General features: G+C 37.5%; 1 protein-coding gene across 4 annotated transcripts in view; it reads left to right on the forward strand.

Annotated features, from left to right (window-relative positions):
• Window positions 1-21,637, forward strand: part of GABBR2 (gamma-aminobutyric acid type B receptor subunit 2) — a 490,947-nt gene that overhangs the window by 333,967 nt on the left and 135,343 nt on the right. For all 4 annotated transcript variants that reach the window (XM_052787480.1, XM_052787483.1, XM_052787481.1 and 1 more), the window contains 2 exons: window positions 242-349; window positions 14,603-14,725. In XM_052787480.1, the coding sequence (XP_052643440.1) occupies window positions 242-349; window positions 14,603-14,725 (231 nt within the window). The remainder of the gene's footprint in view (window positions 1-241; window positions 350-14,602; window positions 14,726-21,637) is intronic.

Here is a 21,637-nt window from a genome sequence, read left to right on the forward strand (position 1 = left end):
GTTTTTATATATGGCAGAGATTGTTAATTCAGCATCCAGATTTGTTATACTTGGAGAGGGGATGGAGGGAGGAGAAAAAAAGTGATGAATGAGACAATGCTGAAATGTCAATATTTTTGTCAAGTTCTTTGAATATTTTTTTCTCAAGGTCTTGAGAAAAAAGTTGGCTAAAATGATGATATCCACATTGTCTACTGAAAATTAAATGGCTTTGTCTTTTTTTATATATATATATTTTTAGGTCCGAACATGGATTCTTACAGTGGGATACACAACTGCATTTGGAGCAATGTTTGCAAAAACGTGGAGAGTTCATGCAATTTTCAAAAATGTAAAAATGAAGAAAAAGGTGAGGGGAAGTAATCTCTTTTCTCGTTGCTCTGTTAATAGAATTTTCTAACTGTTTTGCTACCTTTCCTGGATGACCATACTTGTGCTGACTCTGTTCCTGTGTCGCGTTCAAAGATCCTGAATGGTTTGATACTGGGGCTTTCTTGGTCTCCTTTCTAGTCTCTGAGAGTTGGAGTTGAGCATCAGCCCTTCAGTCTTTATAATGAGAGGTGGACAGTGGAGATGGCTGTAAAGTGAATTCAGATCCTCACTCTTATTTAGTATGTTGTTTCAGCATCCAGAGGTCTCCTTCTGGTAGATTCACAGCTGTTATGAAATGTTTTCTGTATATGTCTGTTTGGGATACAGGTATTACACACAAGCTTCTCATGGATTGGTAGGAGGAGGCAAGAGAAAGTGCTGTTTATACAGCTTTCTAGTTCTAATTTTGATTGAAATTGCATAAGCTTCCCCTAAGACTGATCGGAATTGAACCACAATAGTTGTCTCTTGTATTTTTGGTACAGCACATTTTCTGTAAACTATTAGGCTCAGCTTAGGAGTGGTACAACACGTCATGTATGTATTGTTCATTTCATATTTTTCCTGTGGAGCTTCTTTTCATGCATAGAGTGCTTTTAATCAGATGGTTTTATTTAAAAATGGGAAGACTGGTTAACAGAAATGATTTTGATGGAAAAAGCATTAAGAGAAATGTGCATGAAACAGAGAAACAAATTTAATATTATTATAAAGTGAGAAGTAGTGCCAAATGCAGTTCCTATATGCAGCTGAATAAGTTTATTCTAATAAGTGTTACAGGGTCATTTACACGCAAAATAAATAGGACAATATTCCAAAACCTCATCAGATTCCTCTGTTTGTTTTCCTCTGTGCGGGGTCATGGAAGAGCTGTATTTTTGTCGTTGTTATTAGTACTGTGTTATTTTTTCCACAGTTGCAACATGTAGGGAGTTGCTGTCACCACAAGATACACCTTTCCATAAAAAGATTTGGACTTTAGATAGACGGAGAGAGAATTAATTCTGTTTCTAAGAGGATTTATGTCTCACGTTATCAAGGAAATATGTGCCGTGGCTGGAACTGGACCTAGCACTCTGGCACCTTAACACCACAACCACCTAGGACTTCCCTCTACTATTCGGCCATGTAGGGTTTGCTTAAATGTTTGTTAATTTCATCCCAAATATCAGTCAGTGTAAAGAATAATGAAGAGTAAATAACAAATATCTTAAAACTAACTAAAATTGTAAGAAATTTCTGTATCAGAAACAGGATACTCTGGACAGAGGGAAGTGGATACCACCCTTTCTGCGTCTGTGCAAAGAGCCCACCATAACGCAGCAGTTTATGCTACCAGAGTCCAGTATACATTTTTCAAGGATCTTACACTTCCTGCATTAAAGATTTTTAACCAAAGCTGAGCCAGTATTTTACCTTCTTGAAAAATGAAATTTTGTCTTGCAAATATGTTTATTAGTACAAATCTTTGTAAATTAGTGAAGTTACACAAGATACTGCCAGTGTAACACATAAAAGCACTTACGTAATAACCTTTATTATCCCAAGAATTTTATCATTTCTACAGTACATACTCTTCCAAATAGGAATGAACAGGTACTTCAGTGGACTGCCACTAAGTATTTGCTTTATTCTTTTTTAGAAAACCTTTCTTTTTAGAGCTTCAAGTTGCTACTCAATATTAAATTTCACTGTCTGTTAATTAAACATAATCCTCAAATTCTATATAGTGCCTGTTCTTCAACAGGCCCATCAACAACTGCAAATTGCAATTGTTTATTCACAGCTGGATGTTAAAAATTATTTAAGATCAGTTAAAAAGACACTGGCCAGTATAAGGGAGATAAACTTTCAGACATCTGGATGCTGACCAATGAGATGCTTCACTCTGAGTGATACTGAAAACATCAAGGCTATTAGGGCACCTTATTCAATATTCTGAAATTAAGTAAATATTGCATTTTGTTCTGTAAACTTTAAAAAATGGCTGTTCCACAGAATTATCTTGGTTTGCTTTATTTGGATATCCCACACCAGAACACAAGCATAAATCATAAAAGACAACAGTTTTCTTAATGCAAAACAAATTAGCTATCCATGATAAATGTTTACTAGTCATATACTTTCTGTCTTTGATTTGCCAGGATAGATAAAACTGTTTTTACAAGTTGATTGAAAATCATGCCATTCTTTACTTATGTCTTACAAGGACATTTCCATTTTCAGCAGATGTAGTTTACAGACAAAGTATTTTGTATCTATGGAGGCACAGACAATAGAAATTTTCACAAACAATGTCTAAACTGACAGATAAACAAAGGTAGTGCTGCATGAAAAAGCACATTAATGTTTTTTTAATTAGCTGTGCCATGACAGAGCAGACTGGTGTTTCAATACAAGGAGTACAAAGTTCCAAAATCATTTAAGTACTGTGGATCCTATTCATTTGTAAGAGCTTCAGTTTCCACCTGTATATGACAGTAAAATCTGACATTTAGGTATACCACTTCTGCCTGTCGACCTGAATATTTTCATCAGGAAAATTTTCCAAACAGTGAAGTTTCTTCATAGAGTGGAAGAATCTCTGTGCAGCTTTTGAAAATATTGGTTCATTCATTTCATGGAAATGGGTATTAGGGAAGGGAGAGAAGAATATGATGAGTGAATCTATTTATCTTCATCAGATAGGGCAAGCTTGCTTCCAAACTTTTACTGGACACTTAAGTATACAACATGGCTTTGTGAAGAGATGAGTGGATTTCTGTCTCATTGTGAGAAAATATATAGAATTTTAAATAATAATACACTATAGCTCCATTTTAGTACAGTTGGAGAGTGGAACTAAATGATTTAGAGTGTCTTGAATTAGCTGAAGATTTTTGTTAACTTCTGTTTATGAAGCTCTCAAAAATCTTTTCTTTTCACCCATTTATACATCCACTCCTTTGTTACTGGAAAAAAATAAACAATAAAATTCAGAATACAGTTCTTCTGCTATCAGGCTGCTAACTGACAAATTTTGCAAGATTCCCAGAGCTCTGTTACCATCTTTGAACTTGCTAGGGCTCAAAGGAAGCAAATTAAAAATGTATTAATTTTAGCTGGGTCTGAAACAGAGGGGTGCAAGGGAATCAATTTTTGTCAAATGGAAATGACAAAATCAGTAAGGGGAAATAAATTATTTTTGAGTTTTAAAGAGGTTAGTAGTGATAATGGAAAGTAAAATAGAATTAGTACTAAAAATAACTGTAACACTTATAATTGAGGTGCAATTCTGGTTTTGATACGTCTCCCTTCTCTTGGTTTGGGCAGCAGAATATCTTCTGCTCAGTGAGGGGTGGCGACTGCTTTTATGTTTCCGTCCCCAGCAGGAGGACTGGCAGTGGATAAGAGGAGAGAGAGGAGAATATCAGTGGCAGGAGAGCATGTGGTGTCCTGGGGAAGCTTAGCTAGCTGAACCGTTTGAAGAAGCCAGCCCTTCTGGTTAAAATTTAGAAGGTTGTGAAGCTGTCCTTTTTGATGGGAACTGAACTGTCTTAGGTTTTAGGGGGCATTAAAGCAGTCCTGCAATGTCCTCCTGCACAACTCCAGTATGCCAAATAAAGACCATTCACTTTTGACAAATACTGGAATAGTAACAAATTCAAAGCAGTGGTATTTAAAGCCTCCATAAGCTTTATATATTGTGCTTCTACAAAGACAAGTATTTGACTGTTTGTAGGTGAATACAATAAAGCATGATGATCTGGGTCACAACGTTGCTTGTTGCAGTTTGTATTTGAAAGTAGAATACTTCTTGGTTGACATTGCTATGACAAGTTTGTCTTACCGTTAACATAGTACATTCTAGCTCTGTCTATTTGTACTTAATCCTTTAACTGTGACATCAGGGGAGGGATGTGTCCTGTTGAATTTTCACTGAAAATATTGCCAGTGTACTCAGTTATTACCACCACTGTGGACTCCTGGTGGCATATGTCCTGATGTTAACAATGTTGTTACAAGGTAAATACAGAATATAATTGCACAAGGGATGTATAACAGCATCTTAAGACTTGTGCTGTTATAGTTTTGCCAACATTATTTTACTCATTGATGATACTTCATGAGGTTTTCTCTGTCCTTAAATTTACTATGTGACTATAGAGTTCTCACAGATGTGAAAGGGTTAAAGAGCTTAACAAGTATTGAGAAAAGTTATTGGTACTATCACAGGGTTAGAAAGCTACAGCCAACCACAACAGAGAAAAATGACTTACCAGTCCAACCTGACTTAGGTATGCCTGTCAGGCTGCAGTCTGGCAAACTGATTTTCTTACATTCAGCCTACTAAGTCCTTAAAAGACTTCTGAAGAGACCTGTGGTCTTCATGCATTGCAGAGACGGATAGGAGATTGTACACCCTGCTTTGTTGACACTAGCATGGGGAAGGGAGGCTGGCACTGCAAGGGAACCGCGGGTCCAAGAGATCAGGAGCAGGGAAGAAACCGAGAATGAGAAATCGGGTTAGCTGCTAAGCGCTTCAGAGGGAACAGGAGCCTGTCCGGGTAAAAAGAATAGGGAGAAGTTTGGGATTATAGACTGGGAGAAGAAGTTGAGGAGGGAGACTGAATTTGGATAAAAATTCCCAGAGGGTTAAAATAGGATTGAGAGCCAGCAAAGAGTCTAATGGGGCAGGGAGGGCTGTAAGAAGTGGTCAAGAAAGCTCAGTATGGTGGAACGTAGAGCCTGGGTTTGGGATTCAAGTGGCAAATTCTAGTTGAGGGACTACGTCTGGTTTAAAATTAGATTAAGATTGACATTTAGAGGCAAGATGGCAGGCCTGAAAATCAGCGACATAAATTGGGAAAGGAACATAGGAGTGGGAAAGGAATAAGAGGCAAGAAAAAGCTGAAATTAGGACTGGCCAGAATGGTTGCACAGAAGTATGGGCAGAGCATAAAAACTGAACACAGGATTTTAGAGTATCACTGTTCTTTTTTTATTACTATGTATCTTTAGAATCTACAGGCAAAATATGTGCCTTGTTTTCCTGTTATGCTGTTGTACAGCTCATGATAGCTACTAGTTACTCTTTTAGCTCAAGCTGATGAGGTGTGCAAAGATCTAAAGGTTCCTTTTGCTGATGCATGCAGCTGTCTCAGTAATTGAATTCTCTTTCTTTTAATTTCCTTTAAAAATAATGGGCTCATGAAAATGTTAAAAGGCTTATGTTGTGGCTAAAAAGTCAATCATTGAAAACCTACAGCTTGCTAAGATCTCTACAATGTACACTTATTTCCCCATGTGCAGTATCAGGACACAAGTGCAGCCTTAGTTTTCTACAGGATGCCAATGTCATGGAGCACACACAGTGAGTCTGCTCTGGGCATGCAATAGGACTGTATAATAAAAAGAGGCAGTTTTCTGTTGGAATCTTTCTCACTTAAACCAGAAAAAAAAACATAATGAAAAAGGCAGTAGGAATTCTGAGAAAGGTGATCTCATTTATAAGATAGTTGAGTGACAACATGGAGAAAAAATAATTAATTGCTAGAATTATTTGTTATGCTTTAGAAATCTCTCTGAGCACGGTTTCAGAGGAGGATAGCACTTGTATGATTCCCTGGTTTTGAGAGGCAAATTTATCACCTGAGTGAAGCCGAGCAGGAATTCTCAAAATTTTTAGCTCGTTGTCTTCCCACTCCTTTTCTTAACTCAAGTTTGGCCAACCCACCTCCCTAATTCGTATACATCATGGTCCATAAACTGAGGCGCATGGAAGGGGTAAGAAACCATCCATGCTCTTTCTGGGGTTGCTCTGAGCAGCCCCCAGTCCTGACCCCTCCAGTCGGGGTGGGCAGCGGTTGGCTGCGTGCTCTCACCCCGTGGTACCAGCTGCAGGGAAGCTGTCAGTACCTGCAATTGCACAGAGTATCCCGGGGGAAAAAAACCAGAGAGAGGAAAGCAGCTGGAGGCCACACGCTTATGAGCTTATGTGCTGCTGCCTTCTCCTCACAACTTGTCTCTGTTCATTGCTATCTCCATCCCTCATTTGAAAACCTCTGTGAAAGAGTTTATAAGATGAGTGTGATCTCTAGTTATGAACTTTCCTACAGGTTTTTCAAGCCACCTGTGCAATTTAGAATTTATTACAATCTATAATCTTTCTCACTAAAAGTCCTAAAGAGGTTTTAAAAAGGATTCTCATTATCTTAATCATTTAAAAATAGATGAAGCAAAGTTTTCCAGATTATATTGACAGAGGGTTTAGGTCAGAACCTCACAAGCCGTGTCATATTTACTCACTTAAATGCCTTTGTAGATGTAGTTCTGTATTAGCATAAATGTGGGTCATATTACCTAATCAGTTCTTTCTGTAACTACTGCTATAAAATATTTTTCCAGGACAGTTTTCAGACTGTAAGTATTTATACTTTTCCAGGACATTTTTTTCAATCTAGCTAGAGCTTTTTGTGTGTATAACAAAAAGCTATATGCTGGATTTCCCCTAGGATACACATGTATTTCACTAAGTATATATCAGAGATTGTAAGTCTGAAAAGGAGATGCGTCAGGATCCAAAAATTTGCTTTGGGTAACCATACCAACAGTACAACAATCTATTAGGGACCATCTGCTGAAAATGAACTAGCATATGGATACCTAAAGAAATGTTCAGCATTGTTGTTCAGTCTTTGAGAGTAAGAGAGAAGGCAGCGGTTTGAAATTTGCTTATGTTTGGGATTTTTTTTTTTTTTCATTATGAATATTAACCACTGGACCAAGTAATCCGTGATACTTACAGTGCAGTGTAAATTATTCAGGTATAGCTTCATGGGTTATTAATATACAGATACAGTACTTCCTAAAGCGATATAAGTGGAAACCAAATTATTTTATCTTTTTTTTTTTCCCCAAATAGCTATAACTATAAATTTTAAGTCTGAAGCTTTGAAAATAGTCAGTGTAATCCTAGAATCCATATTTAGATGTAAAATAAGCATCCTGGTTTTCGTAAGAGCTGATCAGCCAAAATGCCAACCAGGGAACAATAGGAATCACATTTCTAAAATTTCCATTCATATAAATATGGATCGGGAAGCTAAATCTCAAGCGCCTGTCACAGAAAGAAGTTGAGCTAATGAACTGTACATCTAGGAGAAAAATCTGCTTTTGAAGTAATTCATGTATGTAAATTTCTGCATGGTACAGTTTGATAAGGCTAAACCTCAGTAGCAACGAAAACAATGAAAACTGTGTGAAATGTAACTGCTCATAAATGGTGCTACAGCCATAATTTCTATGTATTATGAGACTAATGGATGACAGAGAAATAAAGAACATGTCGCTATACAGTATGAGGCAATTTATTCCTGAATAGCTTGAAATTGGATTGTAAATGTAATCAAGTGCATTGATGTCCCCAGCTATTTGGTAACGATGTAGTATGCTTTCCCACAGAATTGTTCATTAAAGAAAATATTAAGGTCTAGGTATTTTAATGTTATGTCAAACAAAATCAGAACATTTCTTCCAGTCTATTCACATCCTTTGTGCACTTTTTTCCTGAAGATTGGGATCCCTTTTAGCTCTAAAAATGAGAATTCACAGCCCTGGTAGACATTCCTTCACACTTATGGCCCGTGAAATCCTGGGCTCAGCAAATGCATTTCTCTCAAAGGTGAATTTGACCTGCTGTGTTGATGGGATATGCGGTTCTCTCAAGGCAGCATATCTTGCTTTACTTATGGTTAGCGAGCAGAAGTTGAGGTTTGTTTCTAAGACTGTTCTGCAAAACATTGTATAGTAAGAATGGTTGGTTCTAATGCTGTCAAGTCATATTTCTTTAGTGCCATTTTGGTTTTTAAGGCTACAATGTTTTTCATTTTTGTCCTTTCAAGAGAGTTTTGTGAAACTAGCCATGTTAATATCACTCTGTGTGTTCCTTATAGTTGGATTAGCAACGTTAGCAAAACAATAATCTCTCCAATTCTCTAATGCATTGTAGCCATAATTGAGGCTCAGGCTTTCAAAGATGAGGATTTTTATAATTTTTTTAAGCTGTCACTGAATCCCTCTCCTTCTCTAACCTCTGTAAACTTTCTATCTTCTGCTCCCCCTAGGGAGCATCCCATGAGGATGTTCCCCCTTTCTTTTATATGAATTGGAAAAGGGGAGAGATGTCTTCTAATCAGATAGCTTCTCCTGGCAGCAAGGCACAGAGTGAACACATCCACATTTGCAATGCAATTATTGAGAGGGTGAGTCTGCCCAAAGATGCTCTGCAGTTATCCTGAGCATGAGTCAGCAAAGAAGACACGTTCTAGAAATATGTGCTTTAGCAGGCTAGTGACTGTAGCTATTTAATTCTCAAAACCAAGCTTTTTGATCATATCCAATTGTCCATTATTATCAGTAGTACCACGCACTCCACTGTCCTGGAAAGTAGTAAAAATCATCAAGTTCTCAGACCGCAGGGGTCACAGTAGATCCTTACAGAAAACAAATTTCTTTTTTAATTTATAAGTAGGTATACAAATCTTTCATCAAATTAATCAAAATATCTCTAAAAGGGTAAAATGTCCTAAGTTTAGTTTTTTACTACTGGTGACTTACTGGTCAAAGAAGCTTACTACTAGGAAATATGCTTTTTAAAATGTTAGCATTCAGTCATTAAAACTAATGTAATTGCAGTGTGAAAAGTGTTCCCAATACTAATCATAGAACCTATTATAGGAAATACTCATAATAGCTGTTGAAAAAAGCATTGTGGAGTTATTGGGAACAATGCATAATGTGTTTTCAATAGTCCTTTTTTCTCATTCCATTACACAATAGAAATTAAGAATAGCTCTCTAAAATATTAATGGCTTTAATAACTGAAAGATAGATATCTGCTTCGGCCCACGTATGGCAAAGTTCACCTATCTACCACTGACTCTCTATCACCAACCTCCTGACACCATCCCATTTGTCCTGGCCCACTACATGTAGGGGAGCAACCCTAAGGTGTCTATTAATCATACTGAGAGAAATGAAAGGGTAGTTTATGCAATGGAGAGAATACCCTGAAGGCAAGCTTAGGAGTGGTTATATGGTCCCTTTTTCCAGTCTTGCAGACTTTATCATACCATTTTTTTCCCCCCAAACTCTGTTATTTTTTCTCTTTCCCCTCCAGTTCAGAGGGAGGACTCCTATCAGCATGATTTCTGTATGTACCAGGGAGAACATTGGGTTTCAGATTTCTGAGGGCTTCAATAATTGCTGTCAATGCTATTCATTTAATGGAATAAGGTCTAGGAAGCTTCACAGAGGGATTCTTTAAAGAGGGTTTCTCTCTACAGATTCCATCCCAGGAGTCTGGGGAAGAGACAACTGAAAAAACAGTTACTGAATAGCATTAAGTGTTTATCCAGCTAGTGCCAGAAGGCAAGGGACAGATCTGTCAGCTAGACTAGAAAGGGCTGATCTACAGAAGAGAAAACAGAATTGCCTTCTTAAACGGAAAAACCCCTAAATTTTCAAGGAAAAATAAAATATATATTTATCTCAAAACCTATAAATAGATTCAGAAATACTCCTGGCCTTGCTATGTTTCTATGAATTCAATTAAAAAAACCCAAACCAAACCAACCAACCAAACAAACCACCAAGATTTAGCTAATAGATCTTCCTTTAAATTTAAAGATATTTTATTCTGACAAAGGGAGGTGAAATTCCTGGTAGCAAAGAAAGTAACTCTGAAAGAAAGACAGAACTGTTCAATCCATACTAGAAAGCTATTTGTGGAACTCAGAGAGTAGAAAGCTAATGTTGCATCCTGGAGGAGAGGGTAAGTCTTCATATGTAAGACTCTGTTCTTGGTTTAGAATGGAGTTCAGCTTTAAGGTCCATGTCCTATACATTTGCAGAGTTGGTTTCTAATAAGGTAAGAAATAACAAAAAGTTTTCCTTAGCCTTAACTACAAAAAGCAAGCCTAATGTTTAATTACTGTTGTTTGCCAAATTGCCAGGTGATCCCATAAACTGGTTGAGGATAGGGTCCTGCAGGGCACAATGAGTGTGCTTTAGAAAGCAAATGAAAAAATGCCCCACAAAAGGTCTGTGAAATAATAACCAAATGGATGGTTGAAGTTGCCGTGGCAGAAAATCCCCAAGAGTTTCATGAGCAGAAACTTCACCCCAGAGCTTTAGACAGATTTTATATCTCCTGTGATCAGACCGCAAGGTCCCTGGAAGTTAAGGACTTTGATCTTGAACTTGTCTTAATGGTCACAAGTTATCAGAAAAATTTTGATTTGCTCATACAGCGATGTTGCTGAGAAGAAAATGGCCTACCCGTTTCTGTTCTGAGTGAATTTGTTTTGAGGACAGATAGCTTCATATCCAGATATATAGTCCAGACTGGTGGCAATGGCATTTATAACAGTGGGCAGATCTGCCAGGATGAGACAGATTCACCTATCCAATCACAGATGGTAGAAAATATTACTCACAGATGCTGCTGTATGAGAGCTTGGCTTCAGCAAGGAGCCAGGAGCAGTCACAAAAATTGATTTTATTAGCTACCCTGCATTTCTCCCGAGGCTGATTTACTGTATGCTAGAAGGAAGATGAAAAGGGAAAAAATAAAAACCCTCCTCTGAAAGAAGAATGATATATGTGATTGTAGGGAGCCTCAGTTGCTCATGACTTTCTTTTGTCAGACAGAGAAACTGTTGGATTCACAAGATCTGAGTCAAGACTCCTTCAGTGCATCTGGTGTTTCCCAAGGAGTGAATGTACGGAACTTAAGGAGTGCTGGTGGGTGGGAGTGATGACTGGGGAGAAGGAAAGCTGGGCTTCCTGAGGGTGGAGGGGGGAGATCAGCAAGCCTCTTAGAAATGCTGCTAGTGATATACCAATGGCATTTCTCAGAGCAAATTTATGTTAGGACAAACTGCTAATCACTGGCAGAAGTGAAAAAATAATTGAATCTCAACGTCTCGTTCTGAAAAGCGAGCGTTTTGGTGAAGAGTTCTGCTTCAGAGCTGCGTTACTGCAACGGTTTTGCCAAGGACGGAGCAGGGTCGCGATGGGTGTGTGAGGCAGCTTCAGGAGCCCTGCTCTCAGCCCGCTCACCCCACTTGCAGCACTGGTAGCGCTGTGTTTTGCAGTTCTGCTCATTACAGTAGCACAGATCGCTTCCTCAGGTTGTCTTATGGGCTTTCTTTTGCTTGCCTTCCTCCCGGCTGTCTGGCAGAAGTGAGTGATGAATAATACCTGCTGCCAGTGACAGCTGCTGTTATGCACCTCTCCCCTTCTGTCCAGAAAAGGGCCATTCACAACGTAACGCAGGAAAAAATGCTCCAAGAGGTATTCAAGGAAGAGCTCCACTGTTTGCTGTATTTCTGCTTTTATTTGTTCTAATAATTACCTGCCCAAAAAAATAGTTACCAAACTTACATGTGAACTAAAATACAAATATTGATCTGCAGTAGTGCAAGGTCAGGTACAAATAAAAGATGCACAAGAGCAAGGAAGGGCGGTTAGCAATGTGATCCTGAATAGGAAGTGTTAATACGAGATTTCTTCTGACCCTGTTAGTGAGCGGATTATCAGTATTACTGTTTTTAATAGTATCCTTTCACTCTTTTGCTTCTGGCATTGCTGTACCAGTTTGATTAATATTGCCAGGTGTTGGTAAACCTGCATCTAATGCAACCCTACTTTCAATATCAATATAGTCCATATAAGTTTGGAAGACAGTGGGCTAGTTGTCACATGTTTTACCTGTCCTAGGTAAAATGTTCACTATTTTCCTTAGAAAGATAAGATAAGGCATCATTACTGATGTTTGGGGTTTTTTACAAGGAACTTTTATGGTTCAGTAGAGCAGAGGGAAACATTTCTGGCAGATTCTTTTCACATAGCTTTAAGTTTCTCAAATGCATATTTTTAGCTGAAGTTAATTGTCTTCACACCCTCTCGGGGAGTGGGGCAGGAATGAAGAAGGGAGTGACACGTTTCAGAACACTAATTTCTCTGATCCTAAATGGTACCCAAGGTAGGTGGGGTGAATTGTTCTCCAAAGGCTTCTGTGTCTGCCCACTGGCTACTGAGAGAGGCTAGGTACATAATGGTTAAAGAGCCAACTTCAGGAAAATAAACCCCATCAGTTAAAAAGAAAGACCAACTAAAATATGCCAATAAAATAAATTACCTAGGCATTTAAGAGGGAGAGAAAGAAATTTGGGTTGAGGTGTCTACATTTCATCTAAATCCAAATTCTCTTTGGACTTCACTCCCCATGGTTTTCTCTCCTATGTCTCCACTCATACTAGGAGCAGCACTAGGTATGTTTCGCCCAAGTCCTGTCTAAAGGCATTAGAAAAGATAAAAAAATTCACGGGCTTTTTCTACAGAGGGTAACCTCAGTGATTAACAGTCCCTTTTCAGCTTTGATTGCAACTTGGTAAATAACTAAAAGGTTAGGCTTAGCTATGTTTTCCCAAAGAAGACAAGGGACCAAGCTGTGTCTGAGAATCTTTGCTTAATATCTGCTTTCCTTTTAGCTTTATGAGGAAACACATTGCAACAGTCTTCCTCCCCCTGCACCTCCCACCAAGACACCTTTTCCCTGCAAAATTCTCCTTGCCAAACCATCCAGCAGTGAGACCTACCACCATGAAAGCTGCACCTTTCCCCTTCACCCACCCTCTCCAGGCATGCCTGTGCCATCTCTGATAAGATGGACACACTGCTTTATTACTGCTGCAAACATGTGGAAAGCATCATTTTCTGGTCCTTTATGATGACGGATTTACATGGATTTAAATAACTGGTCTCAGGAAGTGAAAATAATGCATCAAGTCCACTAAGTCATTCTGATTGCTAGCCTTGATCTTACACTTAGTTTACTCCAAATGATTTATAAATTAGTAGATTAACAAAAAGTGGTGCACAATATTGCAGAAACATCTTTCAAAATAAAGTATCTCACTAAATAATATGAAAAACAAACTTTCTAAGTTCCTCTTACATTATTTCAAATTGTATTCATTTTTATCATTTCCTTAAGCTGGATAGGAGTTCAATGCAAATACAATTTATTCTGGGCAGAAATACCAGCCTCACCTGTATTAAGATTAGCTGACACTTCTGGCTTTATAATGCGCTTTCAAAATCCTAACAAGTTTATCAAATTGAACTGAAATAATCACAACTTTATTAAGCTGCTCAGGCTTAATATTTTTGAATATTTCATTTGGACTAAACCAACTGTTTCTGAGAAAAAAAACTGGGAAAAATATGTGGGTTTGTCCACGTTAAAACAATTTGGCAATACCTTGTGAATATTGGATGAGTGTTCATTAGTAATAGAATAACATATTAATTTAAAAAAACATGAACATAGGCACAAGAGGACTGACTGACATAAAGTTAATTTAAGTCTGATATTTGAACATGCTTACAACTTTGCAACTGAAATAATGTACTTGCAATGTATTTTTTCTGTGTTGCTATGTGTATAACAGTAGAAATAATATAGGCATTGCATGCAGTTATACAAGACTGTAATACATGGTTTGGCTTGTTATTTTTATTAGCAACTCTTGTTTTCTTTTTTGAACCTAAAATGCATCCAAAATTAAAAACATGTTTTAAGTTGCATGTGCATAAAAGGCTCTAACCTTTGTAATATAGAAAAAATGCATCATTCCTTTCTGGTCCCTGGGTAACAGAGGCAAATGTTAAACACACATACAAAACCTCAGAAATGAACTTATTTTTTCATACCTTGCAAGTGTGTTTTTCACTTCTGAGAAGGTTATGAAGAAGTGAACACTGTAAATCTTAGTGAAAATTGTCTCAACTCCTGCTACTCTGAGAGATGTAATGAACACTTTTCCACATTTGCATACATAAACACGATAGTGGCCCTCTAGAATGTATTTTTTTCATTCACCAGGAGTTAATATTAAACCTGGACTTCAATATTAATATTTAAGAGTCTTCTCAATTTCTTTTTGGAAATCACAATGCACTTGAAATACTTCCAATAATCATGAAATGAATTAAAATTATTTGTGTGTTCTGCTTTCATCTTTTGATATTTCTGAAACTTTTCTTCATTCGTTGTTAAAAACCCTTTTTATTAGCCACCTGTGTTTTTCTCCCTATCTAACAATAAAGCTGTACAGGGATCTATCTATGGCTCATGGGAATCTCCCCCCCTTTTTTTTTTCTTTTTTTTTTGTCTCTCCAGATCATTAAAGACCAGAAGCTACTGGTGATAGTTGGAGGGATGCTACTGATTGATCTTTGCATCCTGATTTGCTGGCAGGTTGTGGATCCTTTGAGAAGGACAGTGGAAAAGTATAACATGGAGGTATGTCCTCAAGCCCAAGTAATACTTATGGTTGCATATCAGTATCTATAGCTTTCTGTGAGACCAAGATAAAGATGCACTAGGTTATATGAAAGCTGCGTATTTGGGGGGAAGAAGGGTTCTGTTTTTCAAAAGCAAACAGAAATGAAATAACTGCAATCAAAAGAAATTGTATCTGTAGTTGAAGGTGCCACATTTCTGTCACTTGTGAGAGATTTTAGATGAAAGTGTTGTAAACACAGGAGAGTCCTCTTCTCTGTTAGAGTCTGTTGCAATAAATAATAGATTATCAGAACACATTAGCAGATTTCAGTAAGAGCTCATTCAAGATAAATGCAGGAGAGGTCACTGCTTAGACTGCATTCTTTGTGGAGATGTCCAGGAATTGTGTTACCTACTGCTATATTTATTTTCAGTAATGGCGTGTGCATACACACATAGCGATTGTTCCTATTTTAATGTCATTCCCAGAAAGGTCACACTAGAGATTTTGATAGGGAGCAGGTAATAGCTTAATGCCACTTGGACAAATTTTCCAGCATTGTGGTAGGTTTCTAGAAGTAGAGCTTTCTGGACAAACTGACAGCAAGAAACATGACAGCAACAATGCAGAACTAGGAAAAAAAAATTCTATCTGTATGCAGATTAGCAGTGTTTGAGAGTTTATTACCTCCAATATGGAAACTGGTGATATCTGAAAACTAGACTATATAAGGACAATCTAGAAGTGTTATTCTATTCTCCAATACTTGGAAATCAGTAAGAAAAAGAATGGTAGTTTTTTCTTCTGATGTTAACATTTGCAAAAAAAGATATGATGTCTTACTCCATTGTTTTTACTTTGTTGTTACTTTGCAGCATAGCTCTGGAATTTTATTAGGAGAAGATTTTAGTTTTTATTTGATTATAATTTGTAGAAGATATCTTAGAACGATGCCTTCTAAACTGCAAGGGATGCCTTTCAAGAAATCATTTTAGAGTCTGAAAAGATACCTCCCAGTCATTCCCTAGAGTTTGAACTTTTTTTGAAGAAATTCCCCAGTTATTACAGTTGTCAATAAAAAATGGAAAATGTAAGTGAAATTTGTCTTGTGGAGACATCTCTGCTCTATGTTTGTAGAGCTTGAAACAATAGCAGCTTGTCAATAGCCTTGTTTACTTCATTTTGTTCCAACTGCATTGCAACTGATATTTCAATTGTCAGTGTTGTTAACGGTTTCACTGCCCATATAAACCCAAACATATTACGATGAGTAGTCACAAAATCAAATTGAAATAATGCTCATTCCAGTGCTGTGGGTGAATGAGTTAGAAGGACTTTTATTTTTTTTCCCTGATCAGAGGGAAGCCATAACTAAAGATCCTGATACCTGGTCGTATCAGAATCACTTCAGTGAAATTTCTGTAGACAGCAGCAGTAACTGTGAATTTATCAAACCATAAATACCATATATTTGAAAAATAATGTTTGCTGTGGTTTTAAATGATTGCAATTTCCATCTGAACTTATCAATGTATATTCTTTGGTCATGTAACGTATACCACTAAAAACTTGGTGTGTTTGTTCCATGTTCGGTGCTATTTAGACCACAGGGCTGCACACCGGTTGCCTGAACTTTGTATCAGAACTGAAATTCCCTGGGAACTATGTAAGCCCATGCAAAGTCACGTTCACTGAATGCACACACAAGAGTGTGTAATATTCACTCAGAATTGACTTAAACTTACTCTTATAGCTCTTAGCTATTACTATGAGTTGTACAGAATGTTTTTTTAAGCTAATGGATTTGGGGAGGGAAGGAAATAAAAGTATTATGCAAGCAAATTTGGTCATTAAAATACTGTACATATGTTTTTATCTTACACAAGCAGTGAGGTGAACTGCAATTTGCTTTCCTGAAGCCCATCTCTTCAGGTCTCAGAAACTCCTTGGTAAAAGCAAATGACAATTGTGTTTGCTTTAATAGTAATAATAATAATAATAACAACAATAACAACCATTGCAATTGTTACAATGGTTGTTATTATTGTTGTTGTTGTTGTTGTTGTTGTTATTATTATTATCTTTTTTTAATTTTAGGGGGTTTAAGTGCATTCTGCAGTGGTGAATTCTTTAGCTGAGTTTGCCTTAGCAGGTATTATCTTTTGTGTGTTTGAAAAGTACTTACCACACAGTAAACACTACTGGAGGCAAGCTTCTGTTTTATTTCAGGGATATTGTGTCATGTATATTCCTTGTCCCATTTGCTTCTATGAAATAATTTTAAAAGGCCATTTTCTCTCAGTTAAAGTTGATCCAAGTGATAGAGACTAAACTAAATATAAGCTCCAAAGTTATGAACACAATCAGTCATTCTAGCTAATGAACCATTTGAGTGCTGTTTTAACTATAAATACTCGTCGGCTTCCTACGTGAAAGTTCTGCATTTGGCTACTATCGGGTGGCCCTCTGTTAACTGTGTCTTCATAAACATGTTAATCAAAGTAACCAAGATGAGGAGTATAAAAATGGACAGCGTCCTTTGCTGTTTGGCATTATTCACAAAATAGTTCATTTGAATACCAACACCAACAAATTATCAAGCACTTTTTAAAAATCCAGACTCCTTTTCCAGAGTTGCTTGCAAAGTCAAGCTATCCGTGCCTTAAAAGCTGAAGATGGGCAGTCTACATCTAAAAATACAAAGGGAAGTGAAGGCGCTTGTGGTGACTCTCTGCCCCTGACAGAAGGAAGAAATCAGGTGGGATGTTTGGTCTGCCAATTTTCAGACTGGTCTCTGGCATCCTAGCCCTAGATGTCAGGTATCTTTATGAAAAGCACATCTATGGCTGCCACAACAGACCATGTTAAAAGTTTTAATGACTGAGCTGTAAAGCATTCAGATGTTCCAACGATCAGTAGGGCAGTTATTTGGTATATGATATATAGACAACAAAATCGTTGGATAAAAGCAAACAGGTCACAGATAAAGGCAGGGACCACTTTAAAATTTCCATAGCTGTATGCTGATCTCCTGCCAAAGAACCGTAAGGTTCCCCCTATGTACACTTCATATAGAGTACTGTAGGCTTGATTCTCACATAATGCAAAAGAATTTTCTGACACAAAATGCTTCTCAACTTCAAGCAGCAGTGTAAAAAATGGAAATTAATCCATAATGTTACCTCTGTTCATCGGTTTTGTTTGTTGCACCAGCTGTAACATTTCTCCTTCTGCTAATGTTTCAGACCAGTGAAGAGACCAATTGCTTTTTTTCTCACTAGCTTCTTCCTAGGCTGAACTTGAAATTTTCTTTCTTCATCATAATTCACCTTTTTTTGTCATAACCAAAATGCTCTGTGGATATGATCAAATCTCGACTAGGTTCCTGCCAGATTGCGTTTCTCCTGGTCATGTGAACTGGAGTGCATCCTCCTTCGCTGTCCTGCTGGACAGGTTCTTGGGCTCGACAGGCCATGAGGAATTACGGTGCTTCTGTGTATGTAGCTGTGGAAGAGCTTTTCCCCGGTGGCGAGGCTCCACCACCTTTTTCCAACCATCTGGATTTTGTCCTGGTTTCTTAAGAAGGCAATGTTTATGTGCAAGGATGCTCCATGTGTTTTTTCCTACTGCAAAACAAACTTTGTTTGCCAGTTTCAGTCAAACCTGACAGAGCAGATACAGCTCTTAAGGAGACAGCACTGCTACAGATTTGATGGAAACGGCCAGCTGTGGGGAGGAGAGGTTCTGGTAGTGTCTCCGCTAAGATGAGGGTTGCAGAGTGTGTTTATCCCTCCGTCTAAAGACAAGCATTATAAATTACCTGCTACAGGGGAGCTTCACACTTAATTAGACAAAAAGAATCGAGCCACAAGACAAAAAATACATAGGAAACCAGCTTGCTCTATTTTCAGTTGCTCACTGATACACCTGCATTGGAATGAATCCACAGTCTGAAATAGCAAAATCCTTTACAAAGTGGAATCTGCTCTCCCTGTGCAGTAGCCATATCATAAATCAATTAGGTACTTACTACAGTTCAGTAAGTCTGTGTTTAGACATGGTCACACTCACCTCTTGCTCGTAGTACAATGGTATAGTAATTCTTTTACTCATCAAAGAGTCTGACTGGCTTGTCTTCTCCCAACACAAATATCTATGACACAGATTGAATCACTCTGGCCTTGAAAGGTAACCAATGATGATGTTTAATATACAAGAACTTGTATACTAGGGGAGATAGGCTAGATTTTATAATTCCCAAGGTAAACAGATCTTGCATTAGTGTTAGACTCAATAAAAGTATAAAAGTAATACTTTGCATACTGCATGCCAATATTTCTTGTAGAATTTTAAAACCTCTTTATCCAAGGGCAGCAACCTTTGTATTCCGTGATGTCTTAGTACCAGTTATGTAGTTATCTCTGTGATGTTTCCTCTTATGCAACCTTATGATAACTTTATCAGCATTTAAAAATAAATTTAATTCTGGTATCTGGAATACCAGTATTTAAGGTTTCACACAGAATTGTCCTGGGATGGTAATAAACATGAAATGGAGAAAAAAACAGAACAAAGTGCCACTTTAGAAGGTAGAGAAAAACAGATCAATGAGACACATCCTATTTGGGCTTCTAGCATTGATATAGAAACAAAACGTGGAAACTAAGAATACCCAACTTTATATAAGGGCATTGCTGTAACAAAAATACCAATATGCAGGAAAGATTGAGTAGTGCAGTCTGTTAAAGGAAACTTGGAGTCAATTCAGATTAACAAATTAATCATTTCAGCAAGTGAGGCAGAATTCCTATGCATTCCAAGTGTATAACTATGCTATCGGACACATATTACTAACTAACAAGCCAGAGGGTCAGCTTTGACTGGTAGGTTGAGAGAGTCATAAAAATCGCAAAAGCAAAAATCACTATGTAAACTGGACAAATGTGCTGCTCAGACTAACTCATTTAGGAGAGGTGACTGCTTTGTAATTCAACAGACTAGAGAACCCACAAAGAGAGAATTAACCCTTGATTTCATTCTGAATAGCATACAGAATCTGTTCCAAAGTGTTGATATCTGAAGGACTTTTCTGTAGCTGCAAATACATTGTTCTCAGCTTTGATAGCTTTGAAGAAGCAACAACCAAAAAAGATCCGTAGAGTGGAACTCAACTTCAAAAAGTGGAACGACTCTCTTAAAGAGACATTAAAGACAACACTGTAGAGAGTTAAATCTTTGCAGGTGGCCTAGAGAGTATTAAGAATATCATATTGGAGACAGAGTAAATGCATGCCACGCATCAAGTGAGACTTGAAAAAGAAGAGACTCAGCATGACGAAACAGCAGGAAGACATCCTTCAAAAAACCAAAGTTGTATCCAAATGAGGAAGATAGAAAGGATCATAAAGTCTGGTAAGTTAAATGTAGAATACAATAAAGCAGTCTAAAAAAAATCTTGCAAAAGGCAAAAAAAAAGAATGATAAATCTTTCTCTAAATATCAGTAGCAGGAAGTTTGCCAGGGAATCTTTGGGCACAATATTTGATCAGAGTATAAGAGCATTACTTGCAGAAAACAAGGCCATGTAGAACGATTAAATGATTGCTTTACTGCTTCGTTCAGCAAAATTCTTTGTGGAAGAGCTTGTGGAGATTGCTATGCTAGAACCCTCCTGATGAACTCACTGAGGAGTGACTGGAGTTGCTGGTAGGAATAGAGAAACCGATCAGAAATCAATCACTGGAAACAGGTTATATTCTCCCAGGCTTTCTAAAGCAATTCAAAGGAGTAATAGTCAAACTACTGACAGCAGTATGTAGTCACTAGCTCAGAACTGCTTTGATATCTGAGTGAAAAGTTGCAAATGTCTTGCCATGACTTCAAGACAGAGTGGAAGCCTCAAACTTGTAAGTTAATGTCTGTAGCAGGCCAACTTATAAAAATTATAATCAGGAGTGGAATTAGAAATAAATATGTTATATTGAGGAACAGTTGACATGCCATTTGTGAAGGAACAAATAATTCAAAAACTCAGTGAAGCCCTTTGAAGAAGCCAGCAGGCATGTGAACAGAAGCTGCCACAGCCTGCTAGGTCTCCCAAAAAGGACTTCTTTCATCAAAGGCTCTCATGGAAATTAAATGGCCATGGAATAAGAAAGAAGCCCTCAAATGGATATAAAATCCTTTAGAACAAGGAAACAGAATTGAATTAAGGAATAAATAAAAATTCATTTTTCAGGAAGGAGGGATCTGGCCTGTGGAGTCCTTCAGGACAAGTCTCAGTCCCTGTGCAGAGACCTATGTTGCTCAGTGGAAAAGGAAGTGAATGATGAGATGACAAAATTTTAGTGGTTATAATAAATTATTCCAGAAAATAAAAATGAGGCCTGATTGTGAAAAATTCTGGAGGGATATTGCAAAGCTCAACATAAAGTGAAATGGTCTTTCCTGATTGCAGCTGCAGCAGCAAACCTAAAGATTATTACCTCGTTTGCGATGCAAAGTCTTAGTGATATAGAGGAAGATGGGATTTTAGATTTTGATTTTAAGTTCAGCTGGAAGAAACCCATAAATAGACTAGGTAAATTCAGTACGTCTTACATCTCTTTGAATAAGATAGAATAAGTCTGACTTAAAACAATTACAATTGCCTAAGTTTTTCATTCAAATAACTAACCCAAAACAAAATCACAATGTTAGCTGACTTGACACAATTCTCTGAGCACCCAAAGGTGTTGAGTATATTCTTGGTAGATGGATGCAAGTGCAAGAAGACTGGAAGAATAAATGTTGTTCCTGGGTATCTGATTGTCTTTTCTGTGAGACTGCTCCTAGTGCAGTACCTGAAGAAATGAATATTCCTGAGATATTATGTGGCCTGTATGTGGATTCAACTAAATACAGGATTCTAGAAGTTACTCATGGTGGTA

The sequence above is a fragment of the Harpia harpyja genome, chromosome 5 (genome assembly GCF_026419915.1).
Source record: "Harpia harpyja isolate bHarHar1 chromosome 5, bHarHar1 primary haplotype, whole genome shotgun sequence".
Lineage (NCBI taxonomy): Eukaryota > Metazoa > Chordata > Aves > Accipitriformes > Accipitridae > Harpia > Harpia harpyja.